This window comes from Elephantulus edwardii, unplaced genomic scaffold, assembly GCF_000299155.1.
Source record: "Elephantulus edwardii isolate Elephantulus edwardi_28Jun2011 unplaced genomic scaffold, EleEdw1.0 scaffold00085, whole genome shotgun sequence".
NCBI lineage: Eukaryota > Metazoa > Chordata > Mammalia > Macroscelidea > Macroscelididae > Elephantulus > Elephantulus edwardii.
The window spans coordinates 12,368,371-12,393,014 of NW_006399835.1; the positions used below are offsets into that span (position 1 = coordinate 12,368,371).

At 36.4% G+C, this 24,644-nt stretch overlaps 1 protein-coding gene across 3 annotated transcripts in view; it reads left to right on the forward strand.

Moving 5' to 3' along the window:
- Positions 1 to 24,644, forward strand: part of SENP7 (SUMO1/sentrin specific peptidase 7) — a 201,644-nt gene that overhangs the window by 72,986 nt on the left and 104,014 nt on the right. Inside the window, exon 4 of one of the 3 annotated variants that reach the window (XM_006890011.1) lies at positions 10,307 to 10,498. The exons of the other annotated variants lie outside the window; for them this stretch is intronic. Within the exon in view, the coding sequence (XP_006890073.1) occupies positions 10,307 to 10,498 (192 nt within the window). The remainder of the gene's footprint in view (positions 1 to 10,306; positions 10,499 to 24,644) is intronic. 3 annotated transcript variants of the gene reach the window in all.

Below are 24,644 nucleotides of genomic sequence, written 5' to 3' on the forward strand. Positions count from 1 at the left end.
TTTGTGTACAACCTTATTGGATTTAGCTTTTGGTTTGGAGGTTTAGGTTCATGGTTTCATGAAACATCCTAGTTAATGGCTTAGTAACATGGTTAATGTTTCTCTTCTGCCATACAATTTTTTGTTAGCGTAATGGGATCTTAAAAGGTTGCAAGCAGCCATCTCAGGTATAATAATTGACCAATATCTGTTCACCTGGAGCAGTAAGAGGAAGGATTGCCAAAAATAGGAAGAAGGAATGGATGTATGCATAATTGCTTCCAAGAGAACAGAAGAACTATATAGTACCTGGCTAAAATTATGTAATATTTTGATAACAGGATTTTCAAAAGAATCCTGGGCAAAATGGGGAAAATGCAGAACCATTCTGGAGCCATCAAGGCTGGATAACTTCTTGAAACTAATGCCTTGCAATACGATCCCTTTTCCCATTCTTTCTAGAGATAATATTTAAATTTTAAACCAGAAATACCTCATGAAGTCAACTTTACACCAAATAGTAGTTTAATTTAATTAATAAAGATTATTTGCCTTGATCATTTTTTTTTTTTAAGAATGATCTATATGGGATCAAATTAAAAATAACAACTCCAAAGATTATATAGGACTCTGAGAGGGGTTAGTAAGTTCATGTTAATAGGAAGGAAATGAGCATGGTTGTATACCTGGAAGAGTGTAGTCACTGAGTTATACATACATAAATGACTGAATTGGTTTAAATTTTATGTTCTTTATTATTAATTTTAATGAAAATTTACAGAGATTTTGGATTTCCATTCATTCATTTTTGTACTTTTCTTCCTGCCCATCCTTCCCCCCAGTTTGCTCTTCTTTTTGAAAAGTAGAAGAAAAATTCTTTCATTGGTATACAGCAACCCTGCCCCCAAACCCTATTTTATATTCTTAACAGAACTAAGATAAAAATGGAAAAGAAGTAAAGGCCAAAGTGGAGGAAGGGATTTTGGAACTTTCCCATAAGCACAGAACAGCTAAAGTGAACAGAAGAAAAGAAAGTAAAGACTGAACAATGTATTTTAAAGCATTGCTGTGACATGGACATGGTAAAGACATGTTAGAGTGTTTTGATGCTAAGATCTGTCATTACAAAACCATCAGGGAAGAATAAAAGTTGCATTTCTCAAGCAGAAAGAATTGAAAGTAAAATTCAGGCTTGGAATTTGATCACTTGGTATCCAGTGGACACAAATTTGAATAATGAAAGAAATACCAAGGGAGCTCTGGTGGCCTAGTTGCAAGAAGCTGCACTGCAGTTCCGAAGCAAGCGGTTCAAATCCACCAGATGCTCTTCTGCAGAAGGAAGGGTAGTCTCTTTCGTGCCATTCGGATCTGATTTGATGGTACACAACAAGAAAAAAAGAAGATGGAAAAAAAATGTAGCGATTGTATCAAAAAGTGGTAGCAAAAGATCAAGAATCACTTGTTCTTAAGAAGATCAGGCTGTCTCATGACCTTGGTGGGAAACAAAAACTCAACCAAGTTACCAGAAGTTGACCAGCTTAGATATTTGAAAATAAAGATGTGATGCTACAAGTACTTACTGGTCTGTGCCATGAAATTTAGAATCCATATTTGTGTCCACTCCAAAGAATGAAAATTAAGGAATGCAGATCAGTATCAATATTAAAAAATTACATTAATTGTACATAGACTACCAGAAGTTCAAGTTTAATTCAGAGGAGAATGTGAAACTAGAGTTATCATTGCTGATGTCAGATGGCTTTTATGTAGAAGCATTCTGTGGAGATTATAACAAATTAAGGATAATATTATGAAGAGTGGGAATTTGAAATTGTGCATAAATCAAGAGGCTTATGGAAAAGATATGACACCAAGTTGGATCCTTTACCTATTGGGTGTGTATACAGAATAAATAATTTGTGAAGCTAGACTGTACAGTGAAGAACATAACATCAGGACTAGGAGAAGACTCATCAACAACCTGAGATACATTTGACACAACTTTGCTTGCCAAAAAAGATGATTACTTGAAGTAGTTTGGATGTCACCTGTTAGAGGCGTCTCTAGGGTTTATTCCTGAACACAAACAAAAATCATTACAACGGAGTTGATAAACAACATGGTAACCAGATAAAAAAATTGAGGTCATCAGTAATTTTACTATATTTGGATCAACTATTCATGGAAACAGGACTTAAGAAATAAAACAACATAGTGCATTGGACAAATCTGCAGCAGTAAAATTCTTTAAAAATTTAAAAGGCAAAGGTATCACTTTGATGAGCAACATGCCCCTGAATCCAGTCCTAGTATTTTAAATTGTGAATTATGTGTGAAAATTCACAGTGAAAAAGGAGAACAGATGATGAGTTGATGCATTTTCACCATAGTACTGACAAAACATATTGAATATATGATTGACTTTTTTAGGAAGATGAACAAATGAGTTTTAGAAGAAAGACAACCAGAAGAACCCTTAGAAGTGTGGCTGGATAGATTTTGGTTTACCCCCTTTGGGCATGTCATCATGAAAGGCTTATGGTTAGAAAAGGACATCATGTTTGTTAAGATGGAGAATCACGTAAAAATGGGTCTATCTCAATAAGATTGAATGACAGAATAGCCATAATAGTAGACTTACACATATTAATCATGAAGACGGAGTAAGACGAGAAAATGTTTTGTTCAAATTTAATTTGATGGCATTGAACAACAAGAATGGAGTTCTTGTGCCTTAATAGTAAGGAATTACGCTGCCAACCCAAAGATACGTGGTTAGAATCTACCTGCAAGCTATCCCATGGGAAAAAGATGGGACAGTCTCCTCCCATGCAATGTACTGCTTTTGAAAACCCACAGGAAGGTCAGCTGTAGGCCTAACTCGATGGTATACTCAACAAACAACAAGCTTGACTTACCCCATAAATTTGTCTGGAATTTTTCCCTTCATCTTTATTGCTACTATGTCAGTGTATGGTTTGCTCATTTAAAAGTTCTGTTTGAAGCTGAGGAAGATTAAAACAAATTTGTAGGAGTCAAAATATGACCTTGCAGATAACTCACCTGAATCTAGAAACTATGTCAAGAATAGGTCTGATGGATTGAACTCTGATGGCCAAAGAGCGATTAGGTTGTTGGATAACATCAAGGTCTTGATTAAAGAAGAAAGAAGGTGGTCTTAAAAAAGTCAGGATTTCAATAAAGACCAAAATGGATACCTGCAGAGATTGAAACCTGTTCTACATAGAAAAGCTGAAGTGGAAGGAAGAAATTGATATATGAGAGTTGAACAGAACATTTCAAAGTCAGGTTAAAAAAAACCCACAAAAAAACAGAATATTGGAATGAAGTGCACAGAGTTTTGGAAAGCCAAGAGAACAACTTGCTCAGCATTTCTCAGGTTGAAGGAACTGAAGGAGAAGTTGCAATACTGAAGAATTAGTTCTATGGGCAAAATACTGAATGAAGCTTCAAAAGAAGGTGAAAAGAATATATATCATTACTGTGCCAGAAAAGAATTAGTAGCTGCTCAGTTATTTCAGAAAGTATCACTTGATCAAGAACTAGTGACACCGAAGGGAAAAGTCCAGACTGTACTGAAAGCATTGGCTATAAAAAGCTCCAAGAATTGGAAGAATACCAATTTAGATGTTTCAGCAAATAGGTGGATGGAGCTCTGGGTGCATCCATATTTGTGCACATTAAAAAGAAAAAAGATGATTCAACAGAATGCAAAAGGTAATGAACAGTGTTATTAATACCATAAGTAAGTAAAATCTTGCAGATTATTAAACAATAAATGATTGGAGAAGTAAATCAACAGGGAACATCAGAAATTCAAGTTAGTTTTAGAAGAGACCATGGAACAAAGGATTGCATTCTTATACTGGATGGATTCTGACTAAAAGCAATACTGTAGACTGAATAACATTGAGAAGAAAAAGAAAAAATTAGTCTAAATCAGTTGTGTTAAATACTGAAGAAAAGGGATTTTTGAAATGTCAGAGAAGCAGTATTTGGAATGCACAGAAATGGCAAAGGAGCAATATTTAGAATGCATGGATTTTAAAATACATGAACCACATTTTGTTGTTGTGTGCTGTCAACTCGCCTGTGACTCATAGTAACCCTATGTACAACAGCTCCAAAGTTTGCCCTGTCTTGAGCTAGTGTCACTGACTCTTAACACACCTGCCCCCATTGCCCTGGTTACTGTGTCAAGTCTGTTTCATCCATGGTCTTCCTCTCTTGTACCGTCCCTCCATTCTCTTGAGAATGATGACGTTCTCCAAGGATTGGACCCTGGCCACATGCCCAAAGTAAGTGAGACGGAGCTTCAAAATCCTAGCATCTAAGGAGAAACTTGTTTTCATCGTCTCCAAGACAGAGCTGTTTGGTTTTTTGGTGGTCCATGGTATGTTCAGGACTCTTCTCCAACACCAAAACTCAAAGGAAGTAATTATTCTTCTGTAATCCTTAGTCATTGTTCAGCTCTCTGATACATTTGGTCATGTCTTATTTCCCTGTGAGGTTCATGTATTTTCTAGGAGGAAGTTTCTAAACCTTTCTAAACTTTGATTAGGTAGGCAAGTAAAGGACAGAGTACCAAGTTTTTGGGAGGAGAAATAATAGTTCATCTCCCTCTAATCAACTGACACCAGAGATTGTTTCAAAAATATTGAAGACAGTTATTATCACCATAGTCGAGTAATCAGAATTAACTCCTTGTTCTTGGAATTCTTCTAAACAGTGTATAGTTCTTTAAAAATTTGCATATGCTTGGTATTTAAGAAAATTGCATAATCCAAATACAGTAATGGTAAGACTTTTGAATGCTGTGGTATGCCTAGCATCTTAAAATTAATTCTGATCAATAATATTACAATGTAATTTATTCACTTAAAATTTAGATTTATAAAAGAGCAAATTTAGAAAATATAATCTTTATAAAATTATTATAAAAAGTATAATTTCTTTTGCTCTCTTACAAAGCTTTCTATATTGTTTTAAAAAGGTATCTTTGAATTATGTCTTGTGAGACTAGACTGGATTTATGAGAGCTCACTTAAAATATCACATAATACAGTCACAGACAGACAAATACTGCATAATGGCACAGTTATAGAACAGGACTGATATGGGGGTTGGGGGAAAACTAAGAAAAGAGGGGATAAATAATGTATACAGCATTGAAACAGACAAGGGAGAGAACTGTATAAAAGGAATTTATGACATGACAAAAGTTCAGAATAAGAGTTACAGAATAACGTGGTCCAGTGGCGGAGGATGACTATATAACAATGAAAGAACTTTTTTCCCAAAGAAAAAAACGAACTGGAGGGGAAGCGGGACTGGGAAGAAACTAGCAACAATGCATGGATGGAAATCCAAGTTCTTTATAAACTGTCATTAAAATCTGAAACAACAAAACAAACAAAAACCCACATATGGAACTTTCTAAATTATGTTGGAGCTACAGGAAGATGGCACATTTCAGAGGAAAGTCAGCCCAAGTAACAACATGAAAATGTTGTTTTGTTGTTATGTGCCATCCAGTCGTTTGTGACTCAGAGTGACCCTATGTATAAGAGCTCTAAACACTGTTCTATCCTGTGCCAACCTAGCCATCTCAAATGCACTTATCCCACCGCTCCAGTCACAGAATCAATCCATCTCATCAAAGGTATTCCTCTCCTTCGCCGCCCCTTCACTCTGCCAAACATGATTTCCCTCTCCTAAGACAAGTCCCTCCTTGCAACATGCCCAAAGTGTATCAGACGAAGCTTCAGAATCCTTGACTCCAAAGAGCACTCCAGCTTCATCTTCTCCAGGACAAACCTGTTTGTTCTCCTAGCAGTCCATGGTATATTCAACACTCTTCTCCAGCACCACAGCTCAAAGGCATCAATTCTCTTTCATATCAACCCTATTCACTGTACAACTCTCCGATGCATAGCACATAATTGCGAAGACTATAGCCCGGATCAGATGCACCTTAGTCTCCAGCCTGACATTATTGCTCTTCAGTACTCTTGAGAGGTCCCTCACAGCCGACTTTCCCAGTGCGATTCGTCTCTTGATTTCCTGGCTGCTATTACCAAGAGTGTTGATTGGGGAGCAAAGCAAACTAAAACTGTTAACTATCTCAATCTCTTCACCATCCATACTGATGCTGCCAATTGGCCAAGGGGTGAGAATCTTTGTTTTCTTGATGTTGAGCTTCAATCCATATAGGAGGCTTCAGTTCTTGACCTTCTGCAGCAAGCACTTCAGGTCCTCCTCAGTTTCAGCAAGCAGGGTTGTATCATCTGCATAACTCAGGTTGTTGATGACTCTTCCACCAATCCTGATGCCACATTCCTCTTTGTACAGCCCAGCATCTCGGATGATCTGTTCTGCATACAGATTGGAACATGAAACATGAAAATAGGAAAGGAAAAAAAAAATCCCTAACAGTAGTTTTAGAAAGACATTACTAAATTAGTATTACATATTTTGCTTATTTTTATCTTTTTTATAAGATGTGATTGTAAATTTTTTTGTGATTGTAAATCTTTTAACAAGTATATAATTTCTTAAAAATATTTGTTCTTGTGGCAAGAAGCTGCATTGCAGCCCCAGAGGTACGCAGTTCAAATCCACCAGACACCCTGCTGGAGAAGGAGGGGCAATATCCTCCAGTACCAGTCAGATGTGATTTGATGGTACACACACAAAAAATAAAATAAAATTTTTTTTAAGAAAATTAGTTCTTTACATGAAATTATATATTATATCCCTTAGTTATTTTTCAAAGCTCTCTTCCTTTTTTATGAAATTATTTTAATGTTAGTTTAATATGTATGTGAAATCAATGAGGTGGAAATTCAGTGAAATTCTTGCTACTGAAATAGAGAAAGAACCTCTATTTGTAAATCAGAAAATTAACTGCCAGGGAATATATAAATAAAATCAGTAAATACTACTACTTCTCATACCCTTTTATTTTCTCATTGCATTCAAAATGTACTTCTTTATTAAGAAGTTACTTTCTGCCTTTAGTACACATATTATATTTTGAAGTATAATTTCATAGTGCTAATAAAAAGTTACAGAAGTTTTAATTTACTTAACTGATTGTGTTTTTATAACAACAAATTAGACTATATAAAATGATTAATTTGTGGTCTTTTCTTTCAGATTAAGACATTATGAGAGGTGAAATATATACCAGTATATGTTCTTTGTGAAAATTCAGAAATTATTGAAATTCTGGCTCATTTTAGAATTTCTACAATGGTGCTAATTTACCTAGTTATACTTCCAAAGACAGTATTAATATTATGAACTTAACACTTTATTTTCTATAAAATTGTTCATTGGAATACTGTTGTCTCAGTGTGCTTTAATTGAGAAAGTTACCAGTAGTTAATAAAAACTGTTTGAACTGTGACTTTGTCTTATGAAGTGCTGTGTGTACTGTAGACATTATTAAACTATTCATTTATGAACTTTGCTAATAGAGTATTATTTTTATCAAGATTGCAGTTAAATAGGATAATCATTGTATTTGATGGAATATTTTGTAATTTTTAGAAAGACTGGAAAAACAATGAAAATGAGTTTGTATATATTAGCACTTACTGTATGGCAGAAATTATCTCATTTAATCTTAATAACTATGTAGTAGCTATTTTCTCCGCTTTTTAGAGGTGAGAGAGTTGTTTTTGATTGCCTTCGAGTTGAGCAAGACTCAGTGACACTATGAACAAAAGGACTGAAACCTTTCTATAACTGTTGACATCTGTCAAAGCTCTTAAGGGTAGGGGACAGAAATTATAGTAGGTAACCTTTCTAAGATTATGTATCTATTAGATGATGAAGTCAGCATCTGAGTTTGTATTTGTCTGATGGCACAGTCTTTGTTCTTAAATATACTTTTGCTTTTTAATATTTTCATTCTTTTTTTTTTTCACCAGTTGATTTCATTTTTTAATAAATAGTTTTTCAGTCAGCTCTGTTTCATGTTCAGTATATTACCTGTCTGACCAGTGCAGGAATCTCTGGCCACAAAGGACATAAATTCACATTCTCTGCTTCTCTTTTCTTGCTGGTAGTAAGAGTCCCATCCTCTGATAAACTTGCTTATTTTAAAGCTGGGGAGAAGAGAAAAAGTAACCAGTCCCTATAATGAGTTGATTACTCCCATCTGGTCTACATATTCCCACTCAGCCATGATGGAAATCTGTCATTTGCCTGCATCAAAGAGAATATTATGTAACAAAATAAAACTGCTGAAAGATTCTAAATTCTTCTCTAGGAGGAGATACTTAGACTTGGGCACAGTTGTTTGATGAAATTTTGTTTTCTGTGTTTACAATAAAGAGAACTCAGAAACAAATGAATTGCCTTCAGGTTGGAACCTACTTTCAGGGTTTCAGGAAGCTGCAGATTTCACAGGAGATTGCCCATCTTTCTCCTCAGCAGAGTTGGTGGTGTATGTATATTAACCACCAGAGAGGCGCTGCCTTTGGGTTAGCAGTGTAGCTCCCTATGTGCTAGGCTACCAGAGCTCCCCAAAACAGAGAGGACTAAATAATTTCAAAGCTCCTTTTAATATCTGAGATTCCATTATTTATGACTACTTAAAGCCTAGAAGAAAGAGCATAGTATATCTGTTTAATAAAAGTAGAATACCTCTACTACTCTTATACCCTTTCCATTGGCTCCTTTGGACCAAGATAGTTTATGCCTATAGTTTTCAGCCTTAGAAAACCTTCTGGAGGGTCAAAAATGTGTCAGTTCTGACTTGATGAGAATGAGCTTGAATGGGTTATTTTGTTGTTGTTGTTGTATTTTTGTTTGTCTTTTTGTCTACATACAAAATACAAAGCTCTGGTGGCCTATAGGCTCTTTTAGTACTAACCAAAAGACTCTCTTCCATGGTTCAAATCCATTAATGCCTCCTCAGCAGACAGTTAGTCCTCTGTTAAGATTTACATCTTCAGAAATTTATGCCAGGCAGATTGCTTTGAGTTAGAACTGGCTCGTATGAGTTTCCTTTTTTTTTTTTTGTTTGTTTTGGTGGTGGTTCATTGTTTTGATGTTTGTCTTTTAAAGTACTAAAACTTCAAAAACCCCTCTTGCATGTTGGTAGCTCAGACTTTAGGGAGTTGTGTTGTCAACCCAAAGACTGTGTTTCTCTGGAGGTTTTAATCCACCAATAGCCCAGAGGGAGAAAGATGGGCAGTTTCCTCCTGTTGTCTTTACAGCTTTAGAAACCCACTGGCGGACAGCTGAGTTGGTTCCAACTTAATGGCACGAGTGTATGATTTAAGTGTCTCTAACTAATCACTATCCTTTAAGGTGCACAGATAGTAAGACTTTGTCTCATATTTAAGGCATGTTGTCAAGAGAAGGTGGGTGGTTGGAGAAGGAAAGGAATACTCTCAATGGGGTGCAATGACTAGAACATTGGGTTTAAGCACAACAGAGACTGAGGATGTCACAGAATTGATGAAGGTTTTGATCTTTTGTGCATAAGGTTGCTGTGAATTGGGATTGATTAGTTGGCACCTAATAATAACAAGAAACACTATAATAAATGTAACAGTAAAGTTCATACTTTTCACTTAAAAGTAATCCAGCCTTTTCAGAGGCGGTCAGGTGTGCTAGTATGTCATACTGGAATTAGTGAATTTAAGAAGAAATCCAAACTCTTTAAACATATAAACTGAAAAATCTCCACAGTTTGGTTGGACTAGTCATTTCAGTGTTAGTCATCTCCATACATTTAACTGACTCGCCTCATGGTGCAGTTATAGAAATTATATATATTGGTATCAGTGTTAAGTATTATTTCATTTAAGAAATCTTGCTATTATAAATATAATCAGAATGATACCTTTCTTGCTGGATTTAGTATTGTCCAGTTTTAAGTATGTAATTGTTTATTGAGGAACTTCCTATTGAATGAAAATGAAAATAAAAAAAAACATTCTATAATTGGTCAGTTTAATTTTGCATTTATTTATGTTTTGAACAACTACTAGAAAAGCATTTCTTGTGCATTCTGGTAGCATCCATTAGTACAGTTTAAAATTTAACTAAGTTAAATCTAATGGTAATAGATTAATTTTTGCTAATTTATAGAAACAGGTACTTTTACAAACAAACACAAGAACATTTATCTAGATTTTGAGCATTCATTGGTCTATTTCTGAAGTGTTAGATTTCTAGTAGCTTATTTGTACTAAGGAAAAAAATGTTTGAAAATTCAGCTTCCTAGAATACATGTTTTCATTGAAAACTTTAAGTACAGATCAGTGTTTGTTATTTTGTGTGACAGGATACCCAGAGTTATATTGACGAATGTCCTGGGAACGGAGTTAGGAAGAAAATACATAAAGACCCTACCTGTAACTGAGGCCAGTTTGGGTGATACAGACAACTTGCAATCAGAGCAACTTTCTTCACCTGATGGCAACCTAGAATCTTGTCAAAATCTAAATCCTCACAAGAGCTGTTTTTTATCTGAAAGGTATGTTTAGTGATTACTCAAAATATAAATATACTTATTCTCATTAGCCCTCCCTGTTACTTCCCCCTAGCTATTGCTAAATTGAGTTAAACATGCTCTGATGGCTGTTATGTCTTGCCTCCTTTGGTGGCTAATTAGTTGTCATTACTAACAGTCTATTACTAATGCCAGTTTCAAACCGTACTGGTCACTCTACATGCATTCTGGGAAAATATTCAGAAATGAAATTTAGTTTCCTATTTCAACATTCCAGTTTGTTAATCTAATAAAATTGAAATTTGCTTCTCTGATATGGTGATATACTCTTTACCATCTTCTCTGCCCTAACCATCTGTCTGTTCATTTGTTCATCTATCCATCCATCCATCCATCCATCCATCCATCCATCCATCCATCCATCCATCTTCTCTTATTTATGATTTTATCTACAGATTCTAAAGCTGTACCTGGCACTTAGTGCTCACTAAAAAATTTATTGAATGAATGCTTCCTCACAAGCATGGTTTGAGATAGCTGAACTCCATTAACAAACACAGCGTCCTGTGCTAGTAAGAGAGAGAAGTGCAGAAGTCTGAAGTTTCCTTTGCTTTAAGCTCTGGGAGAAATGCATGTGGGCAACTGAAGAAACCAAGCAAGAATTTGTGGAAATAAGCTAGATGGTTAGTTAGTAGATAACACTAGGTCTTCTAAAAAATTTTAAGTTTCTTTTTCATGTACTCCTAAAGCGTCTCTCTTTATTTTTCTATACTAGATCTGTAGAATAAAGAGCTTTTGATTTGAGTGAAAAATTATCTTATTTTTACTTCCCTTTGAACCATCCAAAGTAGATAATTTGGTTTGCAATTCTCTCATAAATCTAGTTAAGTTAAATAGTATTTATACTTGCCCTTCTAAAGGACAATATAATTTCCTGTATTTAAAATAAATTTTGTTTTTATAAACTTTGATTCTTGTTATCTTCTGCAGTTACTTTGTTCTCTTGCTTTGCCAAACTTAGATGAATTATTAATGACAATTTTAATGTTATACTTTTATTGGATCTTTGTCTAAATTTGCTGAAGAAAAATAATAAGAGTTTTAGTTACTAATTTAATGTAGAATGGAGATTATATTGTTAATGTTTATTATAGAGTATAATATTATATGGTAGGTGTTTTTCCCACTTCTGCTAAGATTATGAACTCCTAAGGGACTGCATTATATCTTGTTTGCCATTATGCTGAGTACTTAGTATGTACTGAATTTGTGTGCTTGCATTAATGTTCATGTTATTTAACCTTGGTCTTCAGGTTTCTGATTTGTAAAAACAGTGATTTTGAGTGTTCTTTCTGTGCCTCAAACAGTTGTTGTATTATCTCTTTTATATGTCATATGTACCCACAAAATGTTAGACAAGTAAAAATGTTATTATTGAAGATACTTAATAAAAGTAATTTCTAACAATATACTGGTTGCTATGGAATTTAAGTGACATCAAAGCACATTTATACTGTTATGAGAAATAGCACTATTGTGAGAATTCTGTGAACATATTGAATTGTAATCTGTTTATTTTAGGCTTGATACCATTCCCACCTGAAGTATAGTAATCACTACAAAATCTCTGGCTATCCTTAAAATATATTCTGTGGTATTTATTGTTCTCTTCAAATTCTTTCTAAATGGTTCTGAAAGTTTTCAGGAGGAATTTTGGTGGGCTCTGAAAATTCTTGGTGGAAATTTTCTTTGGCCTTTAAATTTTTGAAGAAGCGTACACTTTGAAGCTAGACTCTTTGGTTGAGATCTTAAATGTATGACTCACATGCTGACTTAACTTTGGGCAAGTTACTTACCTTTAAATAGAGAATAATATACATTTTAAATTATTATAATGTAAATTCCTTAATAAATTACATGATATATTATGGGTTATTAGTAATTGATGGTTTTTAGTTCTGTCACTTGTCACTACTGTCAACAAAAGCCTCAAAGGCTGTTGCTAATAGTTGATGGTATTGAGATCCTTTGGGTTGAGGCTGCTAATGCTTTGTCCTGAAATACCTTCTATTATCCTTGCTATATTACCAGTACTGATGAGACAGTTATCACCACCACAGCTTGACATAGAGAGGAATATTTCACTCCTTGGGCTCTGGTTGGTGCAAACAGTTGATATATTCAGCTGCTAAATGAATGTGTAAGACTTAACTTGTTATTTTGTTGTGTTGGGGGAATGATTTGCTTATTGCTAATTACGTTGTAGTTTAAATATCAGTGTTCTTGCTTGTTGATCATTGTTTTTATTAGTACAGTACTAGTCTGTCAGTTTGCTGTACTGAGGTAAGTTGTGGGTGGCTGTGATGCTGAAAACTGTACCACCGATGTTTCAGGTGCCAGAAGGGTTACCCATGGTAGAGAAGATTTAGTAGAGCTCCCAGACTAAGACAGACTAGGAAGCAAGATTGGCCACACACTTCTGAAGTAACAGGCCTCTGAAAACCTTATGAACAGTAGTGGAGCCCGGAGAGTTACAGTATTAGAGATAAAGCCCAGATTAGAAGTAAATAAAAATGAAGAGAAACAGCTGCAAACATCTCTTAATATTCGGAACATGGAATGTACGAAGTATGAGTATTAAAAAACTAGAAATTGTGAAAAATGAAATGGAACACATGAACATTGACATTGCCATCAGTGAGATGAGATGGACTGACTTTTTAGCATCTTTGAAGCAGACAGTCACATGGTATACTAAGCCAGGAATGAAAAATAGAAGAAGAATGGTGTTGCATTCATAGTTAGAAAGACAGGTTCAGTTACTATCCTGAAGTATAATGTTGTGAGTGACAGTATGTTATCCATACACATACAAAGAAGACCTGTTAATGTGACTATTATTCAAATAAAAGTATCGACAGCTAAAGCCGAAGAGATGGCAATTGAAGATTTTTATCAAATTTTGCAGTGTGAAATTGACCAGATGTGCACTCAAGATGTGTTAATGAAAACTGATGACTGGAATGCAAAAGTTGGAAACAGTGAAAAAAGAATGGTAGTTGGAAAGTATGGACTTGGTAACAGAAATGTGGCTGGAAATATAAATTATCAAATTTTGTACATTCAGTGATTTATTCATCACAAACACCTTTTAAAAAAATGCAGACAAGTGACTTTATACATGAACCTCACCAGATAGACGGCATAGAAATTAGATTGATTATATCTGTGAAAGAAATTGTCGGGGAAGCTCAATATCAGCAGTTAATACCAGGCCACATACTGACTGATAGACCATCAGTTACTCATGTGAACGTTTGTATTGAGGCTGAAAAATATGAAAACAAATCCACAAGAACCAGAATATAAACTTGAACCTATTCCACCTCAATTTAAAAATCATTCTCAGAATAAGTTTGAAGCATTGATCACCAGTGATTGAAGGCCAGATGAATTGTGGAATGACATCAAAGATAACATTGATGAAAAATACAGAAGATCATACCAAAAAGGAGAAAGAAAAACCAAAATGAATGCCAGAAGTGACCCTGAAAATTATGGTAGAATATTGAGAGGCCAAAACCAGGGAAAAGAGATGTAGAAGTAAGAGTTGAACAGAAAATTTCAAAGGGCAACCTAAAAAGGCAAATAATAGTATTTTAAAGAATTATGCAAAGAGCTGGAGTTGGAGAATAAGAAGGGAAGAACTTGTATGACATTGCTCAAGCTGAAAGAACTTAAAATAAAAAAAAAATTTAGGCTTCCAGTTGCAATGCTTAGATATGCTTAGATATTTAAAGGCTTGAATGACCCACAAAGCATTAAAAGAAGATGGAGGGAATACATGGAATTACTGTATCAAAACAAAAAATGGGCCAACACTAAAATATTTCAGCAAGTACTGTATAATCAAAAGCCAATGGTAGTGAAGAAAGAAGTTCAAGTTGCACCGAAAGCATTGGAGAAAAATAAGGCCTCCGGAATCAATAGTTGGAACATATCAGTTGGTATTCTAACAGTTGCAGCTCTGGATATGCACACCAGCCTATGGCAAGAAATTTGGAAGGCAGCTGCCTAGCTGGTTGACTGGAAGAGATCCATATTTTTCCCATTCCCAAGAAAGGCCATCCAATAGAGTGTAGAAATGAACAAATAATATAATTTTTATCACATGCAGTGAAAATACTGCTGGAGATCATTAAAAAATAACCAATACAGAATAATAAAGAAGTTCAAGCTGGGTTTAAAAGAGGCTGGGTACCAGAGATATCATTGCTGATGTCAGAATGATCTTGGCTAAAAGAAAAGAATACCAAAAGAATGTCTCTTGTGCTTTATTGACAACACAAAGGCATTTGACTTTGTGAATCATAACTTTGAGAAGAATGGAAATCCCAGAACACTCAGAAGTGATCATGTGAAACCTATACCTAGATGCTGTTGTTCAAACAGAGCAAGGGACCAACACTACATGGTTTAAAGTTAAGAAAGGCATGCATCAGGATTGTATCCTTTCTCCTACCTATTCAGTATGTATGCTGAGCATATTATATGAGAAGCTGGAGTCAATGAAGTTAGAATGTGGCATCAGGATCAGAGGAAGACTCATTACTAACCTATGTTAGGCAGATGACACAGCTTTGCTTGCTGAAAGTGAGAAGTACCTGAAGAGCTTGCTACTGAAGATCACACAATACAGACTTTAATATAGCATCTCAACATCAAGAAAAAATAAATTGTCACCACTGGACCATTACACAACATCATGATAAATGGAGAAAAAGATTGAAACTGCCAAAAACTTCATTTTACTCGAATCCACAATCGGCACCCTTGGTGCTAGCATTTAGGAGATCAGGAGATGTATTTTGCTGGGAGGGTCTGAGACCTCTCCAAATTTTTTAGGAGCAGTGATATCAGTTTGAAGACTAAGGTGCACCTGATTCAGGCATACCCTTTTCAGACACTTGCTATGCATCTGAGAGCTGTACAGTGAATAAAGATGACAGAGGAAGAATTGTTGCCTTTGATCTGTGATATTGGAGAAGAGTACTAAATATCCCATGGACTGCCCGAGAACATATATTTTGGAGAAAGTGCAGCCAGAGTGCTTGTTGGAGGCAGTGGTGGTAAAGCCATACTTCAGACATGTTACTAGAAGAGGCTATTCCTTGGAGAGGACTTCATGCTTAGGAAGGTAGAGGGACAGCAAAAGAGACAAAGACCCTCCAACATGGATTCACGTAGTGACTGTAGTAATGGGCTTGAGGATGACAGCGATTGTGAGGGTAGTATAGGATAGTAAAAGGTTCAGATCTGGTGTTTATGGGGACGCTTTATGGGGACGCTCTAGGTTGTACTTGACTCTCGGTCACCTCACAGCAGCAACAACAACAATAAACATTTAGAGGTTTGAGTTTACCCAGAGGCATCATGGAAGAATGATTTGGCAGTCTACTACTTAAAACTAGCCATTGAAAATCCTGGGGATTACAGTTCTGATACACATTTGGTTTCCATGATTTGGAGTCAACTGAAAATGGCTCTCTTTATATTAAGATGTAGTTAGTTTCTTCTTCTCTTAAACTTTGTTGTTGTTCTGAGCAGGATCCCGAGCATTTCATAAAAATAAACTAAAAATTTGACCATAACTCCAATAGATGCCTTCATTCTAAATTTTCTGCTGTCCAGTCCATTCAAATTTACAGCAACTCTCCATTGGAATTCTGAAGTTATAAATTATGAAACTGTCCATCTTTTCTCTTAAGGAATCACTAATGAATTTGAACAGCTAGAGTTTAGAAATTTGCTGCCTTTGGGTTAACAGTGTAACTCACTGTGAACTATTCCACCAAAGACTCTCTAGATCTGTCTTCACTCAGTCACTGCTATCTAGCTTATTCTGACGTATTACAACCCTCTATAAGGTTTCTGAGTGAGTAAGTTAGGAGACTGCCAGTCTTTCCCCTGTGGAACTGCTGGCAGGTTTAAACCTCTTGAGGACAACCAGCTTTGGGTAGCAACACAACTCCCTATAGCCTAGGTTACCAGAGTTCTCCAGATCATACTTAGTAGAACAGAAATACAGAATTAATAGAAAATAGGCTGAGAATGGGACTCCTACAGTATCTAATTTTCTTATACCTTGCATATCTAAAAATCAAGAGTAATGCAAATTTAGATCTTTTGATAACAAACTAAAGAAATTCACTCCTATAGAATTTATTCTAACCCCTGGAGACCTAGTAGAACATAATCGAATTGCCCTGTAAAGTAGATGCAGACTTCTACATCTTTCTCCTGTGGAATAGATTTTATATTTGAACTGTTAGCAGCCAGCTACCTTAAGTGTGATACCACCAGCGTTCCTAGATCTTTTTGAGAGAAAGACAACCTGACATTACTGTTACCGTGTAGAATTTGATAAACATGCTGTAAAAGTAGCAAGGACCACATAGTGATGGTCGTAACAGACCTCTGCCAGTTCCACAGTGGGGAACTGTCCCTACTGACGGCATCCACAACACAAAACCAATTCCCATGAGTTCAGAAGTATTCCCACCTGTTTCTACTCATCCCATACCAACCTTATTGCTCTACTGAGTCTGAAGTTTCTTGCAATGGCTCACAGACCTCACAGAACCGTGTTATGAAAGTCACAAGGCTGGTTGTAGGTTGGTAGCAGATACACTTAGGACAGCTTCTAAAATCTGCACACAGGCACCTCATCCTTGCTGCTTTAGGCAGCAGTTACCAAGTCCTAATTTTGCTAATTATGGCTCTCCCCCCTCCAGTACTCCAACCTTAGGCAAAAGGCTCTTTGTTCTGGTTCCTTTGGGTAGCACTCCCAAATTTGGTTCCGTCTTATGTTAGATTTCTGGTTATCTGCTGTGACTGTGACTGTGTGGTTGCTGTGGGGCCAGCTGGCACAAGACTTTCTGGCCCTGAGGGGAACACGCTGCATTTCTACTTCTTTGCTGATGGTGAGATTCCCAAAATCTGTCACTAAATCCACTCAATAAATTTATTGCCGAGATTAGCAAATCTCCTTGTGGGTCAGCTAATACAGCCTATTCACCTATTCCTGCCAGTCCACCTGACAAAGTGAAACCATTTTGAACAATAAACTGTTAACACCACACATGCCAGCTCTTAATGTTTTCCCGTTACCAAAGTCAGGTAGCAACTTTGGATTTTGTGGGTTGAAAAATAGGTGCCATGACTGTGGCCACTGAGGAAAATGCCACTTAAAATCTAGTACTCATTCTTAATGATGCAGGTAAAAAAATTATATAGGTGAATATAAATCTTATCAATTTAGTGGAAACAATTTTGCCACATTTAGTGTTCAGAATTGTTATTCTTGATAACAACAGACAACCTGAATGGAATTACATGGAGTGGGTGAAATAAATTTCTCTTCTGTACTAAACTTCAAAGGATAATGGAAAACACCAATACTCAACAACAACAATAACAAAATCATGTTAAAATGGCTTCTCTGAATTTTTATTACTGGAATTATTTAAAATTTGTTACTGTAGAGTTATTTTAACTCCTAGCAACCCCAAGTGATAGAATAGAACTACCTCATAGCTTTCTAGACTGTAATCTTAAAGGAACAGGTTGTCAATTCTGGGTAGGCTAGGATCTCATTCAAAAGAAAAATCGTTACATAGCTACCTGAACATTTGTGCTACCTGCACTCCTTATTTTAACGTATAGATACTTAATTGAGCTTTGCATTACTCCTCTACTAATATTTAACATTAAGTCTTCACTACAGTACTGCACACAGATACTACACACCCTTTTTTGTACTGGTTTGAATGAAAGCTGTATGACCTTGGATATTTTGCTTCACTGTGTCTCAATTTTCCTAATCTTTTAAAGAAGATACTAATACCTAGTTATGCTGGGGGAGTTTTTTGGGGGGTAGTATGTAAAACATTTATGACAAGCCTCATGGTTTTCTGTTATTTCTTGTATGGAATTGTTCTGTTACAGATTTTTAATTTCAAAATAGTATTTTAAAAGAGTGTCACTTTTTATAATAATTGCATTATTAGATGTTTACATAGTAGGTAATATAAGTAACTTGTTAATTCTATTTCACAATGATAGCACTTTTAAGGGTTTGTTTTTATATACTTATTTACTACCTGTGTGTTTGTTCTATTTTGGTGACTTTTATGTATTTTTGTGATGATGCTGGAAACGAATCCATGGATTTTTAAAGTACCAGTAGTAGGCAGTTTTCAGTGGTCCTCCTAGTGTTAAGAAAAAGAAAAAAAGATCTGGCAGTTTACTTTCTTTCTTTTTTTTTTTAAAATGGTTTATTTACAACGTTTGAATACATTGTTTTTTCCTCCACATCTTTTTCATTTCCTTCGTCCTCCCCACCCTCAATCAAATTTTATGACCCTATGATTAACCCTGGCTGCCTACCCATCCTCGCCCCTCTACTTCCACCTTCCCCCTTTTGGATCCTCATATTCATTCTACAATAATGGTTTTATATAATATTTGTCTTTATGGGACTGAATTAGTTCACTCAGCATAATGTACTCCAGTTCCTCCCAAGTTAGGTAATAATTTACAAAATCATTGCTCCTGTGTGCTGCGTAGTATTCTGTTGTGTGAATGTATCATAATTTCTCAATCCATTCAGCTGTGGTTGGACATCTGGGTTGTTTCCATGTTCTTGTGATTGTGAATAATGCTGCTGTGAACATTGATGTACAAGTCTCCATTTGTGCCTCAGTTCTCGTTTCTTGGGGTACATTCCAAGCAGTGGAATAGCTGGGTCATAAGGAATTTCCATGTTCAGTTTTTTGAGGAAATGGCAGACTGCCTTCCAGAGTGGTTGTAACAATTTACAATCCCACCAATAATGTATAAGAGTTCTTGTCTTGCCACATCCTCTCCATTGTTGATTACTTGCTGCCCTGTTAAACTTTGCTACTGTTACTGGAATGAGATGGTATCTCATTGTCGTTTTGATTTGCATCTCTCTTCTTGCCAGTGATTTTAAGCATTTCTTCATGTGTCTGTTTGCCATTTGAATACCTTCCTCTGTGAAAATTCTTTCCATGTCTTTTTCTCATTTTGTGACTGGATTATCAGTCTTTTTTCTTGTGGAGGTCCAGGAGTATTCTGTAAAGTTTCATTATGAGACTCTTGTCTGAGATGATATTGCCAAAAGTTTGCTCCCAATCAGTAGGTTTTCTTCTCACCATTTTGGAAAATATTTTTGATACACTAGGAATGACAAATTGAAGAGAAGTGACATTGTATTAATTACAGTTAAACGAACCGCCCCCCCCCCGTCCATTTCAGTATCTTTATTGAAGTACAGTGCTGTCAAGTGACAGGAGAATAGCCATATATGTCTAAGGAAAAACACTTAATAAGACTTTTATTTACATTTACACACTATCTCTAATGTGAGAGAAGGATGGGCCATCTCCTCCGTGCTATTAACTGCCTTTGAAAACCCAACAGAAGGTTAACCATGGGTTGGTTTTGACTCTACTGTACACAGGGACAACAATCTCCAGTGCCAAAGATGAAGAGATTGAACATTTTTACCACCTTCTATAGCCTGAAATGGATCAAACAAGCAATTAATAATTTTATAACTACTGATGATTGGACTTTGAAAGTTAGAAACAGAAGAAGTATTGTAATTTGGGAAATAATGATGGCCTTAGTGATTGAAGGAGTGCTGGAAATCAAATGATAGAATTTTATAAAAGCAATGATGTATTCATTGCAAATCTGTCATCAACTCACTTGTGACTGTAGATGTGGAATCCACCATGTGGAATACATGTGAAACAAATTCATAACATCTGCTGAAAGAGATGATAGAGAACCTCAGGACAAGGGTAGGGGCCAGTTATGAAAACCGACTATCACTTGTTCTTATGCACGTTTAAATTGAAGCTGAAGGAAATGATTTTAAGTCTGCTAAGGCCAGTGTATAAACTTAAGTATATCTATCCTGAAATTAGAAATTGTCCCAAAAATAGATCTGATGCATTGCACACTAATGAAGAAGACCACAGAAGTTGTGGGATAACATCAAGGAAAATATGAAGAAAGCAAAATGTCATTAAAAATACAGGAAAGAAAGAAAAGAACAAAACACATGCCTGAAGAAGCTGTGAAACTTGATTTTGAATATAAATAGCTAACTTGAAGAAATGAATTAAGAGCTGAGCAAAAGATTTTAAAAGGTAGTTCAAGATGACAGCAAAATATTGTAATGAAGTACAAAGATCTGGAGTTAGAAAACTAATAGGGAAGAGCATGCTTGACATTTCTCAATTGAAATAAGAGAGGAAAATATAGCCTTGAGTTACGTGTTAACGAATTTTATGGGCACAATCAAAAGAAGTTAAAAGGAATTCCACAAAGTGTCACTATATCAAGAGAATCGGGCGACATTCAGCCATTTTTAGAAAGTTCTGTGATTAAGAACTAGTGATAGTGAAGGAAGACATCCAAACTACCTTGAAGTCACTCGGGGGAGGGGGGGGGAACCGCTCCAGGAATTTAGGTAATACCAATTGAGATATGCAACAAATCTTTGCCAGGTTGGAATCACTAATTCATAGTTCTGAATAATAGAATGTCGAGTTGACTGATGGAAGGACACAGAAATATTGAAAGAAGGATAGCCAACATTTGCCTTAGAAGTAAAGTTGGCAGGATTTTTAAAACCATTTTTAATTATTATTAATTTTAATGAAAGTTTACAGAGACTTCGGATTTCCCTTCATTAATTGTCTCCTTGCCCAACCTCCCCCCAGTTCAATCCTCTCTTTGAAAAAAATCTTTCATTGTTGTACAGCCCTCCCTCCAAGTCCACTCCACTATGCAGCCTTCGTTCTGGACTTTTGTCATTACAATATTACCTAATCATATATCCCTTTTAAACAGTTCTCTCCCTCATCTGTTACAATGCAGTATACATCATTTATCCCATCTTTCTCATTCTCCCCTCAACCCTGATGTCAGTCCTGTTTTACAACAGTGGCGCCTTGCAGTATTTGTCTTTTTGTGACTGAGATATTTCACTCAGCATTATGTCCTCCAGGGTCACCCATTTTGTACAATATTTCATGAGCTCTTTGTTTTTCAAAGCAGCTTAGTATTCCATTGTGTGAATATACCAGAGCTTCTCTATCCATTTGTTTGTTGATGTGCATTTATGTTGTTTCCAACTCTTTGCTGTAGTGAACAAAGCCACAGTAAACATGGGTGCATATGTATCTCTTTGGTAGCAGTTGTGGTTTCTTTGGGGTATATTCTCAGCAGTGGAATTGCTGGGTCAAATGGTATTTCTTTTCATTTTACCTTTTAATTTTTTTATTAATTTTAATGAAAATTTTCAGAGACTTAGGGTTTCCAGTCATTCATTGTTACACTTTTCTCCCTGCCTACCCCCTACCCCTCAATTCACTTTTCTCCTTGATGAGTAAAAGAAAAACTCTTTTATTGCTATGCAATCCCTCCCCTCAAGTCCACTGCACTGTGCAGCCTTCATTCTGGACTCCTTTCATGACAATAGTACCTAGTCATATATCCCTTTTAAACAGGTCTCTCTGTCATCGGTTGCAATGAAGTAAACATCATTCCTTCCCTTCTTCTCTGTCTTCCCTCAACCCCACTGTCAGTCCTGTTTTACAATAGTGGCCCTATGCAATATTTGTCCTTTTGTGATTGAGATATTTCACTCAGCATAATGTCTCCTAGGGTCATCCACTTAGCATAGTATTTCATGAGTTCCTTGTTTTTCAGTGCTGCATAGTTTTCCATTGTGTGAATATACCAGAGCTTCTCTATCCATTAATTTGTTGATGGCCAAATGGTATTTCTATTTGCAACTTTTTGAGAAAGTGCCATACAGCTTTCCATAGTATTTGCACCATTTTACTCTCCCACCAACAGTGAATAAGGGTTTCAGTTTCTCCACAACCTTGCCAGCATTTGTTGTTTGCTGTTCTCTTTAAGTTTTACTATTCATACTGGGATGAGATGATATCTCTTAGTTGTTTTGAGTTGTAACTCTCTTAGATCTAGGGATTTTGAACATTTCTTCATGTGTTTTTTTAGCCATCTGAATGTCTTCTTTGGTGAAGTGTCTGTTCATATCCTATGCCCATTTTTCAATTAGGTTATTTACCTTTATCTTGTTGTGGTGCTCGAGTATTTTATAAAGTCTAGATACAAGTCCCTTATCTGACATGTCATTGTTGTTGTTGTTATGTGCCATCGACATGTCATTAGCAAATATTTTCCCAGTCTGTGTCTTCCCTTTATACCTTGTTGCAGAAGGTTTGGATGTGCATAGGGATTTGATTCTTAGAAGGTCCCCCCATTCATCTATTTTATCCTCTCCTGGTTGTAGATTTTTCAAGAAGCTTGGAAGACTGTTTATGTTATGACTTCTAGAGTTCTTCCAAGCTTTTCTATAATGACATTTATAGTCCTTGGATTTAGTCCTAGTGCACGATCCACTTTGAGTTGGTTTTTGTGTATGGACTGAGGTATGGATCTTGCTTGAGTTTTCTGCAGATAGTTTTCCTAACACCATGCAGCCTTCAGTATGGACTGAGGCTCAATGTCAAGAAGACAAAGATTCTCACCACTGGATTAATTGGTAGCATCAGGATGGATGACGAAGAGATTGAGATTGTTCACAGCTTCAGTTCGCTCGGCCCCATGGTCAACACTCTTGGCACCAGCAGCCAGGAAATCAAAAACCGTATTGCAATGGGAAAGTCTGCAGATAGGTTCCTCTCTGAAGTACTCAAGAGCAACGGTGTCTCTTTGGAGACGAAGGTGCGCCTCATACAGGCCATGGTCTTTGCAATCACTTGTTATGCATCATAGAGTTGGACAATGACTAGGGAGGATAGAAGGAGAATTGATGCCTTTGAGCTGTGGTGCTGGAGAAGAGTATTGAATGTACCGTGGACTGCCAAGAAAACAAACAGATTCATCCATGAGAGGGTTAAACCAGGCTACTTCTTGGAGGCAAGGATTCTGGGGCTTCGTCTGACATACTTTGGACATGTTGCAAGGAGAGACAGGTCTTTGGAGAGGGACATCATGCTTGGTAGGGTGGAGGGACAGTGCAGGAGGGGAAGACCCTCTGAGGTGGATTGATTCAGTGACTAGGGTAATCGGGATGGGTGTGTCAGAGGCAGTGCGATTGGCACAGGATAGAGCAGGGTTTAGGGCTGTTGTACATAGATTCGCTATGAGTTGCAAGCAACTCGATGGCACATGACCACAACACCATTTGTTAAAAAAGGCTATAATTTCCCCATTTAACTCATTCCATCTCCTTGTCAAAAATCAGTTGACTGTAGGTAGATGGGCTGATTTCTGGATTCTCAATTCTATTCCATTGATCTCCTTCTATAATTGTACCAGTACCATGAATATAGTAGGATTTGAAATCAGAGCGTGACATGCCTCTTACCTTGTTTCTCTTTTTAAGGAGTGCTTTGCTTATTCAGGGCCTCTTTCCATTCCAAATGAAACTGGAGATTAATTGGCAAGATTTTGGCTCGTACTTTTGTTGACATGTTTTCAGGAAGGCCTAGTCCATGAAGAAGAACTTTATTCTTGGTAGAGTGTTAATATAAAAGAAGACCCTCAAGATCTGTTGGCATAGTGCCTACAAAAGTGAGCTCACATATAGAAACAGTCGTGAAGGTGGCACAGAATTAGTTGAGCAGTGTTAATATTTATTGTGCATAGGTCACAACTGACTTGATGACACCCAGCAACAACCACAACAACAACCTTTCAGTTCCACGAGAAGTTCTATTTTTTGTCTCGTTTAGCTTCTGTAGCCTTGGACATTTCTTTGACTTGTTAAATAGATCCTAACATGGCTTTCTCTGTTCGTTTTTTTTTTTCCTGGCCTATTTGGTAGGGAGTTGTGCTGCCATCCCCACTGTGGGTGGTTTAAATCCACTATCTACTCCATTGGAAACAGATAGCAGACTTCTCCCATGCAATTTACAGACTCTGACACCCACTGGATGGGCACCAAGGAGTCAATTCTGACTTGATGGCAGTGAGTTGTTTGTTGGTGAAAAAGGGACTAAGGTTAGAATTACTCCATTCTTTTTTTTTTTTTTTATTT